The 21,437-nt window shown below is 36.0% G+C and overlaps 3 protein-coding genes across 4 annotated transcripts in view; 1 reads left to right on the forward strand and 2 right to left on the reverse strand.

Annotated features, from left to right (window-relative positions):
• Positions 1–5,585, reverse strand: part of LOC133526297 (serine protease inhibitor 3/4-like) — a 44,455-nt gene extending 38,870 nt beyond the window's left edge. The window contains exons 1-5 of one of the 2 annotated variants that reach the window (XM_061862852.1): positions 5,503–5,585; positions 4,458–4,592; positions 3,854–4,081; positions 3,057–3,155; positions 1,036–1,179 (exon numbers count right to left, since the gene is read on the reverse strand). In XM_061862852.1, coding sequence (XP_061718836.1) covers positions 1,036–1,179; positions 3,057–3,155; positions 3,854–4,081; positions 4,458–4,592; positions 5,503–5,547 — 651 coding nt within the window. In that variant the 5' untranslated portion in view covers positions 5,548–5,585. The remainder of the gene's footprint in view (positions 1–1,035; positions 1,180–3,056; positions 3,156–3,853; positions 4,082–4,457; positions 4,593–5,502) is intronic. The other variant, XM_061862851.1, reaches the window with a different exon arrangement.
• Positions 5,586–7,409: 1,824 nt separating this feature from the next.
• Positions 7,410–8,776, reverse strand: LOC133526302 (uncharacterized oxidoreductase TM_0325-like). Its single transcript, XM_061862858.1, has one exon. It carries the CDS (start codon positions 8,230–8,232, stop codon positions 7,474–7,476), a length of 759 nt encoding a protein of 252 aa, XP_061718842.1. The 5' UTR covers positions 8,233–8,776; the 3' UTR covers positions 7,410–7,473.
• Positions 8,777–11,638: 2,862 nt separating this feature from the next.
• Positions 11,639–17,696, forward strand: LOC133526295 (zinc finger protein 277). The gene is made up of 2 exons (XM_061862848.1): positions 11,639–12,161; positions 12,826–17,696. Exons 1-2 carry the CDS (start codon positions 11,915–11,917, stop codon positions 13,881–13,883), a joined length of 1,305 nt encoding a protein of 434 aa, XP_061718832.1. The 5' UTR covers positions 11,639–11,914; the 3' UTR covers positions 13,884–17,696.
• Positions 17,697–21,437: the final 3,741 nt, after the last annotated feature.

A 21,437-nucleotide genomic window follows, 5' to 3' on the forward strand; every position in this document is an offset into this window, starting at 1 on the left:
TGTCTATTTCTAGTCATAAACTATTATATGCAAAAGACCCCGGTTATGGACGTCGAACCAATTTTGGGAAATATTTTTTATTTGTCAGTTGGGCATTTCTATTTTATGATGTTATAGGTACCAAATTTTTTGTGTTACAATTGGAAATTTTGATATTATTTCTACTCAGAGCGTCGCTTCATCACGAGCTTTTTCTATTTTTACTATGAAACAAGTGTCCCGAAAATGTTTGGTCCGTTTGGTTATGGCTTTCAATACAACCTTCTATAATTGTAACAAAACGGACAAATTTTTTTTATAAAATTTTGGGGAGACTTTTCTCGTTTAAGGATCTAAAGAGCTCGTGATTTTGAGTGGAAATAATACGAACAATTCTAACCTTTTAAGAAGTTTAGTGCAGTTTTATTTACTTCCTTCATAGTTAAATTTATCTTTGTTAGTTTTAATTAATTGTAGACCTAATTATAGTTTATTTTTTATTATTACTGGACATAACACATTAAACAAACACGTACATAATATGGGTAAAACGGACAGCCCCATGTGCAGAGTGTGTATGGAAGAAGAGGAAACAGCGAAACATATTCTCCTAGATTGTAAACAGGTAGAAGTATACAGGAACAAATACCTATATAACATATGCACCCTATAGGAGGCAGTTAGCAACCTGAAGACACTGCTAGGTTTCATGGAGGAGCTGGGGTGGCTAGAGTAGTGGTACTTTCACGCAAAATAGGCACAATGGTTGTCGATTTGCGGAAAATGCCCAGCATAATTAACTAACTAGTTTATTTTTTAAGGTATTGTTGTAATGGTAAATTATTATTGTTATATAAATAAATGAAACCGATTGGAATAGCTTACGATAAACCCATCAAAAATATAAAGTAAAAACAGGCAGTTACAGTTACATGTTAAGCGGTGAAATTTAAAGAATACCTCAGTGGAAATTCCAGTGTTCCAAATTTTTAACAATTTTACTTACCTTTGTTTAATGAAAGATACAATTTTATTAATATTATGTCTTAAACTTACTTTAGCCTTTAACGCCGGATTGTGCTTGTAATTAAAAGGTTTCCCCATTAAACTCATCTGTTTAATATCGATTTTCTTGGAGTTATTAACATGAAATACTCTGGTGCATGTATCGTCGGCGTCAAATCTATACTCCCAGAAAGCCTGTAATGGATTTCCGCGTTATGATTAATGTTTCCTGGTACTAATTCCCTAATTCTAAAAAGACATCAAGATTAAGATATATGCATTGTGTACAAGGTTACTAGATAAATAAATAAATAAATATTAAATAAAAATTATAGGACATTATTACACAAATTGACTAAGTCCCACAGTAAGCTCAATAAGGCTTGTATTGAGGGTACTTAGACAACGATATATATAATATATAAATATTTATAAATACTTAAATACATAGAAAACACCCATGACTCAGGAACAAATATCCATGCTCATCACACGAATAAATGCCCTTACCAGGATTTGAACCCGGGACCATCAGCTTCGTAGGCAGGGTCACTACCCACTAGGCCAAACCGGTCGTCAAATAAATGTTCTAGTATTTGACAGCCTTATTCCAATATTGACAGTCTGTTTGTCGCCTCTATTGACTATAGGATAGGACAACCTGTAGGTCCTACAGGTTGTCTCCTACAGTGTAGGAGGATAGATCGACCCAAAATACGTTGACAGAAACTCTTCTTACTTAACCATCTTTTACAGATTAAAACTACAATCAATTTTTTTTTCGCCCATTTGGTGTCTCACTGCAGGGCAAAGGCTTCTCCCCTTGATCTCCACAACTCTCGTTGTGACTTTTTCCGGCTAGTTACTGATTAAGGTGTCTATGTCGTCCCACCATCTCTGTCTGGGCCTGCCACGTCCGCGCTTACCATTATCATATATATATTATTAATGTATCATTGTTATCTTCAAAATATTCTCCTAATGGTTGTGCAAACTTGAACACTTATTAAAATTATCAATAAAAAAGAACTGTAAATACACAAATATTTTGTCAACGTATTTTTGGGTGTGTTATCGAACATTGTCCAGCACTGGGACATAATTTGCGTTAGTATTAGAATTTATATTTGTCATATCGAGTCCAGATAATAAGTTTAGGATATTGTAAAGTTCTGTTAAAAGCTTCCTAGCTTGTAGTAGTTCTGTTTACAATTTTTCTAGCTTGTAAAGTTCTATTTACAATTTTTCTAACTTGTAAAGTTCTGTTTAAAATTTTTCTTCTTGTTAACAGTATCCTATTAGTTAATAAAACCGGCCAAGAGCATGTCGGGCCACGCTCAGTGTAGGGTTCCGTAGTTACTCTTCCGTCACAATAAGCTAAACTCGAGCTTAAAGTATAGTAAATTGTTAACCAAGGGATGAAACGGTACCTTTCACCTGAGTTAAACAAATAGGCAAATTTGCATAATTAGTACCTAATTAAAATAAGTCTTTTTACTATGAAGGGAAAACTTTTTGCGATAACTCAAAAACAGCTAAACTGATCATGTCCGCTATAGTTTTCATTTAATGTCTTTCTTAAGTTCTACTTCCACGATTTTTTTCATATTTTTTGGACCTATGGTTCAAAAGTTAGAGGGGGGGGACACATTTTTTTTTTGTTTCGGAGCGATTATCTCCGAATATATTCACTTTATCAAAAAAAGTTTTTTGAAAACCCCTATTAGTTTTGAAAGACCTTTCCAACGATACCCCACACTCTAGGGTTGCAGCGAAAAAAAAATTTCACCCCCACTTTACGTGTAGGGAAGGTACCCTAAAAAAAATTAAATTTTTAGATTTTATTGTACGTCTTTTTCGGTATTATTGATTTATATATCCATGCCAAATTTCAGCTTTCTAGCACAAACGACCACGGAGCAAAGCCTCGGACAGACAGACAGACAGACAGACAGACAGACAGACAGACAGACAGACAGACGGACATGGCGAAACTATAAGGGTTCCGTTTTATGCCATTTGGCTACGGAACCCTAAAAAGCAAGAAGGTTTGCAATATAACGTTTTCTTACATGGAAGTAGATAGCATTGATGAGTACAAGCCGTGTGTCTTCATCAAGCATGTCGGCAGAAACAATATCTTTGATAGCATTGTTAGTTTGATTCGACACCTGTAATTACATTAAAACAAAATAGAAATAGAGCTAACAAGTAAGATAATACAAATTATACATAAGGGCTTCTGCATAAATCACTTGAGGTTTTTTCGGCTACTTCTTCGGACCATATGGCCATAAAACGTTGTACAATACAAGTGCGAATAGGTAATTCGCAACTAGTGACGATTTAAAATACTCATTTTGGTCGTGTTTGAATTTATTGCCACTCGTGAATTTCCTATTTTTCGAACTTGTACTTGTATTACGATGTACCTACTTTTAATAAACTTGTTCGGATTACTTTACGCTCGAAAATGTAAAAGTACTTATGATGACTTAATTAATAAAGTCTATCTATTTCATGAGGATCTAAAAATATAAAAAAAATACATATAAGTACGGCCTATGACATAATTCCATAGAAACCCGCAAAATGTTCAAGTACGTAATTGACCGAATCACGGAGTGACAAGCTTAGGTTAGGGCATAGATATAAATGTGACCGCGGGCGGCAAATCGTTCCACTTTGGTCGAGATTTGCTTGTATTTTTATACGAATAACCTGTCAAGGCCTCCTTATGGCAAGCGACAAAGTGGGACAGTTTGCACGCCGCGGTCACAAATAATTTTTAATGAAGTAACTCTGATACATTTCCAATGCCAACTACGCGATAATACTGATAATATTTACATGTTTTTTAGGAACTTACCCATTTATTAATGGCGTTCGCAGCATTATTACTTTGTGTAAAATCTATTTGTTCCAAACTGGCTTGGAAGACTTCTTCGGCGTCCTTCTTGAGAGCCGCCTTTAGGGCTCCTCCATGCTTCACGTAGATCTTGTTCGCGATTTTTAATGTAACGTCTTCACATGTTTTAAATTCTGACGGGTCCTTCGAAGCTAGAGTTGCCGTCAGTGATGTGAATGTGGAAAAAAGCTGTAAATGTTAGAAAAAAAAACTAGAAAAAGTTATCCCTTCAAGTGGCGTTCAACACGTGAGTAGTAGGATTGAAAAGTAGTAAAATGGCGGCTCACCTCTCACGGGTCGATGCGAATACCAGTAAACTGTCGGCCACCAGTGAGTGGTTAGTGAGGCGTAGCCGTATTAGGGACCAAATTGAACGCTTTTAAGTATAGTTACGCTCTTCTAGCGCCCAAAAGTAGATAGCGAGTTAGTCAGAAAAATAACACTTGGTAAAAAATATGGGATTTTTTATAGCTCATTTGATTTATGTATGCACGGATCTAGCCGCCGTAAACTTTGCGGGGACTGGACCCAAAAATTTTAATTAATATTAAAAAAATATACTTACATTGTCTTCATTAGGGATGTCAAGTGCCTTGAATATTTCTGCGCGAGATTCGTTGCTGCTGCCGAGGGCCACTAACGCCAACACCGTCTCCACCGACAGAGGAGAGCAGATGAAGTTTTTGATTTTATCCAGTTCCTGTTAAGTAAAGATCGTACTATTTTTTACTAATTTACACTGTGTAGTTCTTTTTTGTAAGTTTAGAAAGAACGCAAAATCATAAAGTTTTAAGTAATAATGTATTGTTTGTCCGCATTTTCGTTAGTCGGTTATTGCTTTAATGTTATGCCAACTTGTATCCCCGCCACTCTTGGCATCATCAGTCCGTCATAAGTGAGCTACGAGCGGTCGGGTTGAGCTGAAGCGACACTAGAAAGGTCGCTGAAGATAGGGAGGCGTGGCGCGAGCTAGTGAAGGCCCTTTGCACCTCTGGGGTGCCTTATGACAACAACAACAACCTGTATCAAGTTAGCATGAAGTATTGATAAGTTTTTAGCAAAAGAATCATTTTTGGTACAAGATTTTGCTACTGACAGTACTTTTCTTATCACAAGCAACTAATACTCGTCGAGACAATTCGAAATAAAAACCCCAAACACAATCGACTTACTTACATACTCAATCGGAAATCGGGGCTTTTAAATTAATCAAATTAAGTATTTTTAAACATATAGGCAATAAAAATAAATTAAGGATACCAGTCAGTGTTTTAAAATAAAACTCATTTATACCTACTTAGTTGGTATGAATTAGTGTCACAATAAAAATAAAAAACTCCCTAGGGATTTATAGCGTTTTTTCAAAATCCAAACTCTCGGGCTAGTAGGGCAAGTTCCCTATTAGTTAAATAAAAGCTTGTAAAAAAGGCCCATATCTATAATCGCAATAGGCAACGTTGTCCGCTTACTGTGTTATTAAATAAAAACGTGACCGTGACTTTGGTTAATGCACTAATCTTACCTTGAAATACCCGGTGATATCGAAAGCAGCTGACTTGCTTATTCAAGTTGAACTCTGTTCCCTAAATAATAAGACTGAATCTACTCACATTGCAGAACCGCGCCCCGAAATTCGCAACGTGAATCGATGTCATCTTTACCGCGTATGTTTTTATACTGACGCATATTCTCTGTCTAGCCTTCTTTTATACCTAATGGCAGAGCAGGCACGGAATACCACGAAAAACAATAACCCATCGGGCACCATGTCTGGCCGAAAACAAGTGAAGGACGTTTGAAAATGAAACTCAACGCTGCACTACTTAAAGTCTACTTTAGAAAGATAGCAGTAGAGTATGCAATATTATGCAAGCCGGCGCTGATATTCAAAAAATAACTTAGTGGTATGGAGTTAAAGTCTAATTTTGGAGAAAACCTTCCACTGATAAAACGTGTTTGTAAACAAAATCATTTTTTTTGAAAAATATTTTGCTGGAATTGGAATCATTGAGGAAATTTGGTGTTATTGTATGTATAAGAAAACTAACTATGGGCCCTACTTTGCTCGTTTTAAAGAAAGATGACGTCGAGAAAAAGTGAAGCTAAGCTATCACTCCATCTCTAGTCTGGAGCTAAGATGGTCGGCTCTTTATCATTTGTCACCATGCCTGTCACGTTCTAACAAGTATGTAAGTGCGAAAGTGACGCATGACATAACAGGTGATAAAAATGTGACCATGATACAACTGCAGATAGGGTTGCCATATGAAAAAGTTAAATATCCTGACAAATTCCCTGACATTTCCTACTAACAAACTAAAGGTGACGCATGATTAAACAATAAAACATAAAAATACGGCGCTAATTGCTTGGTTGCTTCCCGAAACCCGCGCTCGTTCCAATACTTCGCGCGTAGTGAATTTGATTTTGCGCTAGCTTATTCTATAATATAAGGTCGTATGCGGCAAAACTGGTTTTACCACAGATTATATAACAGTTCTTACGAAGATACTGTGTCAAAAAAAAAGCAAATATCCACCGTTTTGACCTTAGGGCTTGTGCATAAACGCGAGGTTTTTTCGGCTACTTTTCGACCTCCTCTTACTCCTCTTGGTGATATTTGGTGAGGTTCTTAGCTACTAGCCTTGTGCTTAGCCTATGGGTATATTTAGGGGTCCCGATGGTCACCTTCGACTTTTACAGCGTTTGACAAGCACTAACTAAAGGTAATCATTTTCGCCGAGCTCGATTTCGTCCCGCCGTCCTTTGGGAGCGGTTCAGGAATCTTGAATCATTCTTATATAATGATTAGGTACATTTGCCACGCTTCATCAGCTGTTTGTTTGTTTGAAGGTTAAGAGCCAAAGTTAGAAAACGACTTATTAGCAACCAAGAAAAATACCCACAGTAAATACCCCTATAATGGTACAGGCACCAGTAATGGAATGGTAGAGATATATCCTGTAAAACAAGTATTTACCGTCAGTTTTTAATCGCTGGCAACATTGTACCATAAACAAGAGCCCAAGAGCTGCCTAAGTTTAATTATTCATTGATATTTGTTAGTTTGAAAATGAATGGCGCCATACATCCCATGACTGGAGCAAAGCTTTAATTAAATACATAGAAAAAATAAAGGGCGAATTGGACATTATACTTTTAAACCGTAAAGCGGTAGAAATTTGACAGGTATAACAAATACTCCAAATTTTACAAATATCAAAAATACTCCAAATTTTCTCTTAAATGTCCCATGATTGGTGCCGTTAATATAAGAATTAATACCAGTGGCTCCGGTGTCTGACACCAATACTTACCATTTGAGTATTACGCGGTCTTAAACGCTAGCGACTGCGTCAACTAAACTGTAGTGCATCTCGCTTGCACGAATGTCAGTACGATGAAGATGCATTGTGAGTTAGTTTACGCAGTCGCTAGTGAATATGGCAGTGTCCAACTCGTGGTAAGGATACCGATGTGTACAGAAATAATTTTTCTAAAATAAAAAAGACAGCCAAGAATTAACCAATTATATTTAATGAAGCATATTTAATCAAATTAGCTAATTATTTGGCTAATCTTCACGCCAATAGTCGTCCGTTATCAATAACATTGATGCTCCCCGTGATACTGTTACCCTTATCACTCGCGAGATACAGCACCATGTCAGCTATGTCACGGCTGACACATATCTTGCCCAGAAGACTGGATTTTTCCCAATTCTTCATGATAGCAGCTTCGTCTAAACCAGCATGGACTAAAATATCAGTTTTCACCGGACCAGGACTGACTCCATTAGCTCTAACTCCACTTGGAGCTAGTTCTTTAGCTAATCCCTTTGTAAATACGTCCAGAGCAGCTTTCGACATGCAGTAGACAGTCAAATTCGGAAACAGTTTCTGGCCTGCAACACTGGAAATGTTTACAATGTTGCCTTTAGTTTTTATCAAATGAGGCACTGCAAGGCTGGTCAAAAGATATACGCTTCTTAAGTTTGTACTAAATACTCTGTCGAAATCGTCCACCCCGTTTTGGATTTCCGTATGTGCCACTATACCAGCATTGTTCACGAGTACATCGATCTGTCCAAAATGCTTAACTGTCTCTTCCATAATGTTTTTGACTTCGGAATCATTGGTAAGATCAGCTTTGACTATAAGCGATTTGATGCCTTGAGCTTCTTCGCATTGTTCTGCGACTTTCTTCAGTTTTTCTTCATTTCTTCCAACAATGACAACTTTAGCTGATAGTTTTGCGAACTGAATTGCCGTTTCAGCACCGATTCCTGAGCTCCCACCGGTGATTATCACAACTTTGTTTTTAAAATCCATTATATTCATTGTTACGTAATACTTGTTAATAAGTACTAGTAACGATAACGTCTTAGCACAGTGAACTCCCAGTAGACTGAGGCGGACGGGGAGATAATTAATCGTCAATGATATGATTACGATGGCGTGAGCCAGTCAGAATGAGAGTTTGTTTGTACTGTTTTGTAAAAGTAACTTAAATTAATTAGGTATGATTTAGGATTTGTTGAGAAAGTTTTAACAGTACAAACTTCATGGAGAAATGAGGAATGTGTGGAACTAATACCGAAAAAAAGATTGTAAACCTGCTATTATTATTTATTTATTTTTATTATTTATTTCAATAAAATACAATGGATACTGACTTAATATTAAATACAACGTCCCACAAAACTGTTTGCACAGTTTGACTGTGGGTTCCGTGGGTCTATAATAGATTAGGTACATGATAATTATAAAGTCTTAAATCTAATTAATTGTTGCGGCAAAAATTGGACAGGTATGTGTAAATGCTATCAAGGTAATGTTGGAACAAAGTTCTTTTATTTTTTTTTCTTTTTCTCCTGTCTGATAGTTGCAGGCAAGGCGTTGAGTAAGTATGGTAAGCGCTTTTCGATGAGCCTGTCCCCAAAGTAATTGCTTACTCTGAGAACAGCATACTTACCTGCAGCTATAGACCTGGTGCCATGATTATGGCTCATTTGAGATAAGTGACTCTCTTGATTGCCGTGTTGTCTAACTAAAAATAAATATTTGTGTCTTAGGGTTGCCGGAATAATTTTACATATAATAACTTTTAATAATCATTTTTAAATTTGTTTTTAGTTTTATTCTTAACTAATAGCTTTTAATAGCCTGTTAGAGTGTCCCACTGCTGGGCAAAGGCCTCTCCCCTTGATTTCCACGATTCCCGATTTGGTGTTTCCTCCGGCCAGTTGTTCAGGAAGCTGTCCAGGTCATCCCGCCATCTCCTTAAAAAAAAAAATAGCTTTAGAAATCTAGTTGTTTGAAAATAGTATTATATACAATCGTGATATACTTAATGGAAAGCGTCGAGTACCGTGTTTACGCCACGAAGCTTTCTGAGTGACTTAAGCACGAGTATCCTTTGGTTTTGTCCTCTTGACCGCGGCAAGACGTCATTGGTCAAATTTATTATAGTTCACGAAAGCGTTGCGTAATGAAATCATTATAGTTGAGTCGGGTGCCCATAGTGAAAAGTATGCGATTATAGTTTGGTATAGGACGTCTAAATTCAGACATTATAGTAAGTACCTATAGTAACGAGTAGAAAAAAGTTATTGTCATAAATTTCTTTCATATGATAGGTCTTGATAGGTAGATGTCACTCCATCACACAAACACAAATTGTCATTTCATTGTTTACCTACGTAATTCATATTTAATGTTTAAATATAGTTAAAGTGATTAAATCTCAATTATCAGTGACTTAAACCCTTCCAAAAGCCGTCTTTTGATGTATTAACACTGGGTTTGGTGTAGTGTCGCGAGTTTTTCGTGGAAAAAGTGACTTTAAATAAATCGCCTTGGGGCAGTTATTTCTTTGTTTCCTTGTAGCTTACAATTTAAAATGAAGTGTTTTCAATACAGTGGGGATTGTAGCAATGATGATAGTGCGATACAATGCGATGGGTGTAAACGGAATGTTTGCTTACCTTGTTTGTTTGCTTGCTTAATTAATTACGAACAAATACTAACGAGTTTCTACTTTACTTACCTAAATTTGGTTTACTAACAAGGAAAGGTACCCAACTGTCCGGTTCCGATTTGATTTATATTTATATATGTTATAGAGTAGTCTAAAATAACAGACTCATTATCTGCCTAAACTCATTTTTCCTCAAACCAACCAAAAATGAACGTTAGGTATAAAAACTATTACTTATTCAAAATCATCATTTAAAAGTTAATTCTACCAGCTAGTTAAATACTTTGCCCCACATGTGGATCAAATGCAACTCTGATTTGTTTTTGAACAATAGTGCTCAGTTAGCGGTACCCCAAAAAACTGCAAATTGTGTTAAAAGTATGAAAATGACTATCAATTTTAACCCGTAGAACCAATAAGAAATAAAAATGGAAAGGAGTTATGACGTCATCTTTGTTTAGTATGGGAAAACATTTTTTTTTCTTCTGAAACCTATCGTGTGCGGTTAAATGAAAGTACTTTTTGAGCCGATTCTAAAAATATATCACATCAATACATTTCAGTTTTTTTTTAATTAGAATAAAAATACATTTCAAAACATACCAAGTTTGGGCTTCTACAGATTCGATACTGTTCAATTTTTTTTTTGTAAAATATACCTCAAATTATACCTAATATCCTCATATCTAACCCTTAGAAAGCAATTTAGAAAAGATTTTCATTTTTTTTTAAGTTTTGTTTTGTATTTTGTCTCTAGGTAGTTATTTTTACCTAATTTGGTTAGGTTAGTTAGGTGTTAATTTCTACCTACCTAAGGCTACCTAGGACGATAATTTGTGTCGTCCTAGGTACTTATTAGGTTTGATAAATGGGCTAGAAACTATATATAAAAAATAAACAACATGAATATTCTTGAAATCTCATAGTTATTGCTACAGGGCTATAACCGCGAAAATCGAAGTTCGCAAATTGCGGGCACTTTTCTCTGTCACTCTACTAAGGAATTACTTTACTGCAGTGTTCTGCCGCCAGGGAGCAGCAGCACTATCACATCACATAAACCATAGACGAACTTATACATATTGTATAATGTCAGTGATGACATTGATGTACCAAGGCGGTTTGTTTACGGAGGCTATACCGCGAAACGCGAAAATCAAAATTTCCTTGTCTGGCCACTTTATCGCTCGAATATGCAAGAGTTGATAGAGGATGCAGATAACGAAATTTAGATTTTCGTGTTTCGCGGTCACTTGCGGTAGGCCCTCAGTATGTGGTAGAGGCGCCCCCTATGCAGAGTTTTGCGTAATATTGGCTATTACGCCTTCATTGGAGTAAAAGAGAAAGATCCCTGCAATTCGCGGTAAGCCCCCAGGTCTATTATTTACTCGAGCCGCTTTGATATTGTATCTATGGCATCTAACTAAATAATTGAAACGGGTCACAACTCACAATAGATAATTTTATGTTTGAGTTTTAATAGTAATATATCTCTAAATTCTAAGTTATCGGTTAAGCAACTAACCGATAACTTAGCTTTAATGCGGTCTCTGTCACATTAATCAAAGATCGAGCGGGATACACTGAAATTGAAATCTGATGCACGATGGCAAACCGCGAATCACGTTCGACGTTGCCTCCCTGTCACACTTACGTACGAATTTACAAGTGCGACAGAGAGGCAATACTTCGAACGTGGTTCGCGGTAGGCCTTCTGTTACCATTACTTTAAATTCTAATGAAATTATTGCTAAACTATATTAATTGAAAACTTATAGTTTATACCTGTTTGGTTTTTCTAATAAAATTCTAAATATGAATGTGTTATTCTCAATATTAACAAGTAAATATTGAAAGTAAAATAATTTACTAACTTTTGAACGTACGCCTTACTAGCTGTCATTGTCACTATGACAAATTTGTCTTTCTTGTCTTGTCAATAGATATAGATTCTTATAATATAGCAATCTTGGCATTTTTGTAGCTAAGTAGTTGAATCGCCCTGATTTTTACTAAAATTAAATAAAGGAGTCGTCAACAACTATGGCTAAACAAGAAAAGTTCTTCGGCCCGCTAACACTGCACCAGAAAAGCGAGAAACCTACGATTTTTAAGGACAATGAGACTCGTGAATGTCAATGTGTTCTGTGTGAGGAGAAGTTCACGGTTCCTGATGCTGAGAAACCTTTGCTTACACATTTCTTCATGGAACATAGGCTGGTTATAGCCGATGTGAACCAAATAGCCGATTTGTACGAGTACTTAAGATACTGGCGATTGAGGTTTAAAGGTTAGTTAAGGTCAATTTATTTTTGTAATTATAAAGTTTTTGTGCGTATTAATTGACACTAGTGTGGTAAGCAGATCAAGAATGCAATTTCTGTATTATTTTGAAACAAGATCCTGCTGATTGCACTAAATTTGCAATATTGCACTGGCATAGTGATCTTTATAGGTCTTGGAGGATTTAATAACTGGAGTCGCCTTTAAGAGCTTACTGTCGAAAACCTCAGCCTATGGTCATATGTATTTTATAAACTGATGTTTATCTGTATGTTACATACATACAAATAGCCATGTCATTTAAAATGCCCCTTCCCGCAAAAGTAGACATACTGTTTTGTACAGTAAAAGTACAGACAAGATGTCTTCAGTTGTTAAATCCTCCAAGTTATGGGTAGAAGTTTAATTGTGAAATATTTTAAACTTACGTATAACTATGAATAAATTCTGTGTCTTCTGTTCAGAAACAAGTAAAGCAATTAAACAGCATTTGGGTGCCATGACAAAAAGGCTATAATAATAATAAAAAAAATAACTATGAATAAAATACTATCCACTAGTTAGTTAATATATAATTAGCACTTATTTTCTTCCAAGTGATTCAGTTCTATTCTACTTTCAGTAGGTAAGTTTATTTCTTTCTTTAATTAGTTTCTTCTGTTCTGTTACAGATGAAAGTCTTCCTTACTTCTGTACTACAATGTTATTGGACAGCAAGCCTGATGGAACAAAATCTAAAGACGAGCAATACTACTTGCTCAGCGATGTTCTACCCGAAGACAAAGAGTTACGGTCAAACTTGCAACAAACAAAACTAGAAAAACTACTGCAGCGACACCAGTTTGAACGGGAAGATAAAAATTATGAAAAAGAATGCCTATTTTGCAGATATGTCTCTAAAGATACTAGAGCCAGTTATTTGAATCATTTGTATGAAAAACACAACTTTCATATAGCTAAACCGGACAACCTTATTTTCATAGATGACCTCATAGATACTGTAGCATCCAAGCTAGATAATCTACAATGTATCTACTGTGAAGGTTCCTTTAAAGACCGGATTATTCTCAAAGAACATATGCGGAAAAAAGGACATAAAAGAATTAATCCGGAAAATAAGGAGTATGATAAATTCTTTATGGTTAATTATATAGGTGACAAACAAAGTAAGCATAAATATCAGAAACACCATAATCAGAAACATCAAAGAATGCCAAACCCTCCAGAGGAAAATGACCGTGATTCCAATGTAGATAGTGATCCGGACTGGTCAGAATGGACTGAAGAAAACGGCCCACAGATAACTTGTCTCCTCTGCGAGCATACAGAAATGGAATACGAGAATATTCTAGACCACATGGAACGTAAACATGATTTTTCATTTACAAAATCTACTGCAGGCTTAGATTTCTACCACAAAATCAAGATAGTCAACTTTATTCGTCGGCAGATACATTTGAAACAGTGTTTATATTGTGAAACAATTTTTGATGATTCTCTAAATTTAGAGAAACATTTAAAAGAAATGAAACACTGGGAACTTAAAAAAGTAAAATGGGACCAGCCGGAATATTATTTCCCAACATACGAAGATGACTTGTTCCTGTGCTTTATCCATGATGATGATGAAAGCTGGTGGTCAACCGATGAACAGGAAGCTGAGAGGACTGATAACAGAAATTGTGATTATATTTCGAAAGAAATGGCTATGTCTGTTTTAAATGAATAGAAGGAAGCTAACTCTGCAAGGCAATTGCAATATAAAGTGTGGCAATGGCATCATTAATTTCTAATTTTATGATGTTTATAATGAAATTGAATTCTTATAATTCCAGTTCAGATAGATTTAAAATAGAGATAGATCACAATAAGTTTTATGGCAAGTATCAAGTTAATAGGGATAAGTTTGAGCAAAGTTAGTGTGGTCAGAGTCTATTAGATTGTTTCAAAAGCAGTAGTTTGAGTAAGCAGTTTACCCTCATAATGTAACACAGTGCAATATGTTTAGGTCATCATTATACAGGACGTTTTTTTAAATTACCCGCAATGTTTTACGACATTTTCGGGAGAGTAATTTTTTTTGCGATTTCGGTGTTGGTCCCATAGTAAAATTTGCTCAGTATGGCCTATATCAGTGGTGGGCAAACTTTCTTCACTATTTATTTTTTACACATTATTTTGAAGGACCGGCGGCGGGTCAGACTAAATCCTTTCCCGGGCCGGGCTCTTATTCACATTGTAAAATATTTCAGTTTATTAAAAAACATCCGTGAAACAAAAGTGGACAATATATACTTGAGTTGAGTTATGTGGTGAGTGAGTGTGTGTGAGTAATGATTTTGTCACATATGTTCAGGTTATTTAGGCTGATGCAGACCCCGTTAACAATGTTGTAATTAATTGTAGATCAGCGTTGGAAAAAGTATCTACCATAGGGAACCCCATATTCATTGGTGCTTAACTTAATTTTACCAAGAAATTGATATCCATTGAATTCACAATCAAAAGATGCGTATAAAAGAATATCTAAAATGAATAGGGGATATAAATGCAACGTTCTGCCGCCAGAGTGCAGCACTAGCACCTATCCTAAACCATAGACCATAGACTAATTTATACATACTGTGCCTTAAACAGTTTTTTGACAAGTGTTCACAGATAATAAAATATGACATTGATGCATCAAGGCGGTTTGTTTACAAAGGGCCTACCGGGAAACGCGAAACTCTAAATTTAGTTATCTGCCTCTTTATCGCTCGAATATGCAAGAGTGATAGGGAGGTTAGATAACGAAAATTTCGATTTTCTTGTTGCGGTAGACCCTCAGAATGTGGTAGCGGCGCCCCCTACGCAGAGCTTCATGTAATATTCCGTATTATGGATACTTAGATATATAGAATACTCTTTAGTGGTGTGCCTCAGTAAAAGATACAGCTTAAGCCTTAAAAAAGGCAGAAGGAATATATTTCCCACCAGATTTTGGACTTTATTTTAAAGTGATAGGGTTCAATTTTGCATAATTTCTCACATTCTTATGCCTTATAAAGGGTAAAAGAAAAACAATTGGTTAAAGAAAGAGGCAGAATAGGAGGCAATATTTTCGCCACCCGTCCCGAACTTCGCCTTATAACTGTTTTTATTGTGAAAATTATACTAAAACTTATTCCAAATCCCAAATGTTGATTACGCCCTTGAATCCCACAATACAATTTATAGCAGAATTAGGATTTGATGCTAGTTACGGTGAAGCTATATTAGCACTAAAGGCGAATTTAGGGTATATATTTTTGCCAACCCTGATTTGCAATGAATTATAACATTGATAACGGGATTTGGTCTCTGGATCCGCACGCTATTACCACTCCGGAACAAAAGCAGGACATCGCTATATACGTGCATAGCGCTGTCTTGCTCACACACCGGAGCACCGTGCGAATCCGCATCAGTGATAACTTGATAAGCGCTTAAGAGGGAAGTATACCACGTGTTTTTTAATATGTTATTGAAATAATAAAAAAAAACTTGGTTTACAAGGTTTCTTTTTTTCAAAATTTGCAAAACGAAAAAAAGCGAAACCCTTATACCTAGAATATATGCTGAAGCGATCGACATCAAAATCAAAGTGATCTGTAAAGATTTTGTTAGTGGAAACCGTTTTCTCCCAAAATTGAATTTAATAGAAAAAATACCGTTATTTCGTTAGGATCTATTCTTCCCTCTTAAGACATAATGGAGGACCGCCTCTGCATACAAACATAATATCCATTTTCTTTCCTGTATTAAAATATAACCTCGTTATAATAAATGTATTCTTTAATGTAAATCCAGAGAGGAAAATGGGGAAGCGGTCACGTAACATTGTCCCCATTAACTCTTAAGGGTCCAATAAAAAAATTGCCAACTTTGGGCGTGATGATATAAGATTTGACCATGTAACATACATTACATTTAGCACGTCATATATTGCAACTAAATACATACTAATATGTTACAACGGGTCATCACGTGTTTTAAGTCGATAACGCTCGAAATGTTTCACTCCGTTCTGAGGAGTGTCGTCAGGAGCTTGACCAGTTGTAACATTTTAATATCTGTGTCTCACGGAAGTTATGTTATTAAAATTTATATATGTACGTATGTATGTCACTTTATTGTACATAAATAGGTTAATATAAAACAGACAAAATTAAACAAGAAAACAAATGTTATGTACAAAGGCGAACTTATCCCTAAAAGGGATCTCTTCCATCTAACCTTTGAGGAAATGCGAATAGATCGAACACTAACAGGTGAAAGACAAATCAATATTAAGAGTAGCAATATGAGAATTTTGGATACACATAAAAGTAGGACGTGAGCAATCAATAATAATAAAATAAAATAAAAAGTAGAAAACCCGTAGAATAAATACGCAAACGATAACATATACATAAACCTATATACATCTATATATAAAATACATATAATAAAATTTAAATACGATATTAATAATATGTAACACACTTTTTTATAAATAATTCACTGAACTCTTTTATAGAGTAGACAGGGTTTTTCTTCAAAAAACTCTGGATTTTGTTTTTAAAATCCTTCTCTGATAAAGAGGTTATATCTGTAGGCAGTAGGTCTTATAAATAAATTAACTATGATAGAATTTCCTTGCTTGTATAATCTCTTAGTTCTAGATTTAGGCATACATAGCTGTTCGTTATTCCTCTTATTGTATCTATGAATATCTTTCTTATGTTTCAAATTATCCTTGTGCATTTCTAGAAGACTATTGTATATAAAAAGTGAGATAACGGTCATTATCCGGTCCTTCGCAAAATATATTTTAGCTGACTGATGCTTACGTAAGTTATTTAATATTCTAATTGATAGTTTTTGTAATTTAAATACTCTCTCGATATCTCCTTCGTTTCCCCATATACTAGTTGCATAGTTTATATTAGCTTGAATGTATGCGTAATAAACAGATAACAACGACTGTTTATTCAATTATGATTTAAGTTTTAACAGTGCATAATTTCATTTAGAAAATTTGGTGTTTATGACCAATTTTACTGTCTATTTCATACCCCAAAAATGTAGTGCTGGATTCATTCTTCTGCTTCTAAGAATAAGTATAACATTTTGAATTTTGTCTATATTGTCACGTGTATAACTTCCTTTTATTCCAACGTGCGTATCATCCGCAAAAAGAGTCACCATTACATCGTTTGGTAGACTTGCTGGCAGGTCGTTGATATATATGAGAAATAGTACAAGTCCCAGTATTGATCCTTGTGGTACGCCTGTATCTATTTGTAAACAATTAGAGGTCATTCCATTCACGTTTACTAATTGCTTTCGGTTTTCTAGGTAATTTTTCAAATTCATATTTTGATCCAAGAAACCAGGAGAATGATAGTTTCTGTAAGATAATTTCGTGCCTTAAGCAGTCGAACGCCTTTGATAGGTTCACAGGAGAAACATAAACTTATTAATGACTAGGTAGTTTGCATTTATTTATTTAGCATCTTGTAAATAAAATAGTTTAAATGTATATTATATGTATTTTCTTTTATTCCTTTAAAAGTTAAATTAAATGGTATAGAAATAACTGTTGTCCAATTTTTGAATTACCTTTCTATTGGCTGTGTGCGCTCTACAGAGGTGCCCACTTGGCGGCTATGAGACACATTAATTATTTAAAAATTACTGAAGTCGCATGAAGCTATCTCTGCAACGCATTTAAAATGACAATGTGTGGAATGTCATTATGTAAATATCACGTTTATAATGTCACCGTCTTACTTTGTTCTACTCAAGTCTGAAAATTAGCTTATGGCTCCTCTACCCGATGGCCCTTAAGACTGGCCCTTAGTGGGCCAGCGTGTGGAGACTTGGAGAGCGCAGTGGTGTCGGATGGCTTAGGGCGCGGCGGGATGGCTACGGTGTCAGTTTTTCATTAGTTCAGTGGACCAGCGATGATAGTACGCATATTATGTACATACACCTGGCCCATTCCGAAGGCGTGCTCGAACGCGGTTGAGTGTGGACTGGACAATCTGGACATTCCTGTTTTGTATCAATTTACGATTTTATTGGTTAAAAATGATGACTACGCTACGTCGCCTCATCATGAAGTTTTTAGAACTATATCGGGGAGAAAGATTGCTTGGGCTAATGCCTCCACGTCTATCTTGGGAGACAATTAGATCACAACTGAATGTCGCTATTGTTTAGGTAGTTGCGTTTAACCCATGGTTATGGTCATCACGCTGGTCCAGCGCTGGGCCACCTTGTATAGTAGACAGACTATAAAACTCTAAATTTGAAACAAGTATATATTTTACAGGCTTAGTTGTTCTATATTAAAGACATCACTTTTTGTTAAGCTGTTACAGAATGGTAGATACTTTTTTATTATAGCCTATTTTGTGTCCCACTGCTGGGCAAAGGCCTCTCCTTTTTTCCGCCACTCATCACGGTTTGAAGTATGTTCCCGCCAGATAGATACTTATGAAGCGTTATTTGATCCGCTACTTTTGATGCTGACTGTACCTGTTTCCTATTATTAAGGTACACATCACATCTCCTGCTCCAATGCCATACTCCAGACGGAGACAGTTACGACACTCCGTAGTATATAAAATATAAATAGCGGCTTTTAGCTTTTCAAAGTGCCTACGTGTTGGCGTAGGTAAGTACGCGTACCTAATGGATGTACAGTCGAGCTCGTAATAAATGGGTCACTTATAATTATTTTCTTTTTTTTTAGACATCGATACAAATTGGTTGGTTTGAAGAATTAGTTATTTGTGGCAAAATAAATATGAAATATAGGTTTTCCTTTTTTTTTAAAGCGAAACCTAATAACCTAGAATATATTATGCTGAAGCGATCGACATCGACATCAAAGTGATTTATTAAGATTTAGTTAGTGGAAAACGGTTATTTCGTGAGATTCAATACAGGCGCGGATACAAGATTTGGCTTAGGGGGGGGGGGGGGGGGCATTTTGAGAAAATCATATATTTTTGCACAGAAAATAAGGTAAAAAAAAATTTACTCAATTTAGTAATGTGAGAGCCAGGGTTTTAGGGGGGGGCCATTGCCCCTATGGCCCCCCCCCTTGTATCCGCGCCTGATTCAATAAGTATTTATTTATGAAAATAAGTACCATACGTTTTCGTAAATCCGAGACTTTTTTCTAAATCCATTCGCACTCTGCCGGCAGCATATAGGCGGGGCAGTGATCGTTACGGGAGTGCGATATATATTAGGAATAGGCGGTTCGGAATGAAAAAAATTACTCGTGGTAGGCGTCCTTTCTTTATAAAATACCTAAATGTCTATGTTAAAAAAGTACATAGTTCTAAACTGGAGCCGACTGTATAAAGGTTGATATCGCACATACGCCCAGATATCAAAGTGTGATATTGATATGGCTAGTTATGAAGATATTTGCTCCAACAGTAGATATGCAATTCTCTATTGATTTCAATCAAATATTGCTTTGCAATTTAAAAAAATATTGGTAATGTCAGGTGTACTATACCAAGTACACTTTGGGTGCAAACAGTGGAGAGCCTCGTTTCAATGTGAAGTTCGTCGAGAATAGATGAATTTGTGAGGCGTTCAGTCCACAAGATACGCAGCATTCTTAAGCACAAGAGCGAGATCGAGCGAGATCAAGGAAAGCAGATAGGTATAAAAAGTTACCCTGTCCTGCTCAAATGGCCGAAGAAACCAAGTACACGTTGGGTGCAAACAGTGGAGAGCCTCGTTTTAATGTTAAGTTCGTCGAGAATAGATGCATTTGTGTGGCGTTCGGTCCATGAGATCCGTAGCATTCTCAAGGACGAGAGCGAGATCGAGCGAGATGGAGCGAGATCAAGGAAAGTAGGTAGGTATAAAAAGTCACACGTTAAATATCTGTCCAGTATCCTTTATTCATGATTAGTATTAACTATTTACATTAGTTCACTTTATAGTATCTATAAAATACAACGAATTTCAACATATATTAGAATTAGTTATTTTATCTTAACAAGATATGTCTATACACACTTATCTAGGAGTGTCACTCTGTGTTAATATAAATATTTTAGTACTTAATGTTACTATAACAGCATATTAGTAACAAAGCTACATCTATTTATATTAAAGACTACCAAAGACAACTAAAATAATATATTGTGATACAACTGGAAGTTTCCGTTTAACTGAGCGAAGTGAGCCTAGCACGGTCTTAGGTTCAACTAGTACATACCTACTCTCACCATGAGTTTTACGTGGTTTAGGTAACTCAAACGCAGCGCATTTCGCTTGCTCCATTGTCAGTACGAGGGAGATGCATTGTGAGTTAGTTTATGTAGTTGGTAGCGAATATGTCAGAGTCAAACTCGTGGTAAGGATCTAGGGTGCATTTTTCATATATACTATGTTTCATGTTGTTAGACGATATTTTGAGTATACTTTGTCCATTTATTTATTAAGGTAAAATCTGAAAAGCGTTGGTCTGAAGGTTAATTTACAAAGATTAGAATGTATGTATGCGCGGCAAGATGTCTACCGCTTGTATTACGAATTTTCCTTTGAAATGGGCCGCTATCTCATGAATACCTACTGAATTAAAATACCCTCTCTTAACAAATACTTGTTATACAAAATGGCGTGTTTGTAACCCGATATATAATATAATGAATACGTAAATTTAATTAAGGACTAATTGTATGTTATGGCACGAGATGAAAACGTATAAGTTATTAATTAAAATTATGTCTAAGAACAATTAACATAACATATGGTACAAATTCGGCGTGTGCATGTTTTTTTATTTTATATTATGTAAACGAGCAAAACTAAGCGTTTGGTAGCGGTAAGAGCGTGCGACTTTAAATCGGGAGACCACGGGTTCAAACCCCAGCTCTTGAGTTCTTCCGTATTTATGTGTCGGTGTACCAATCATTTGACATTTATCAGTCGCTTGTTAGCTAAGGAAAACATCGTGAGGAAACAGGACTAATCCCAATAAGGCCTAGCTTTCCTTCAGGTCAGGTTCCTCCAGGTCATATGGCATTTGTTTTTGTTAAATCTAATCTTACGCTAATCGTGGGATTAGTTGCAAAGGATTAGGAGGAGGTCCCCCAGTCTCACATGAGCTATGGCAAAAGCTAGGACAGCGCGACGGAGATGTAATCCAGCGTAAACATTTATTGAGACCCCACACGGAGACGCTACCCGATGCATCGGCGTCTCATGCCAGCTTAAGCTGCCGGTCGCCTTCACCGAGGCCCTG

This window comes from Cydia pomonella, chromosome 16 (assembly GCF_033807575.1).
Source record: "Cydia pomonella isolate Wapato2018A chromosome 16, ilCydPomo1, whole genome shotgun sequence".
NCBI lineage: Eukaryota > Metazoa > Arthropoda > Insecta > Lepidoptera > Tortricidae > Cydia > Cydia pomonella.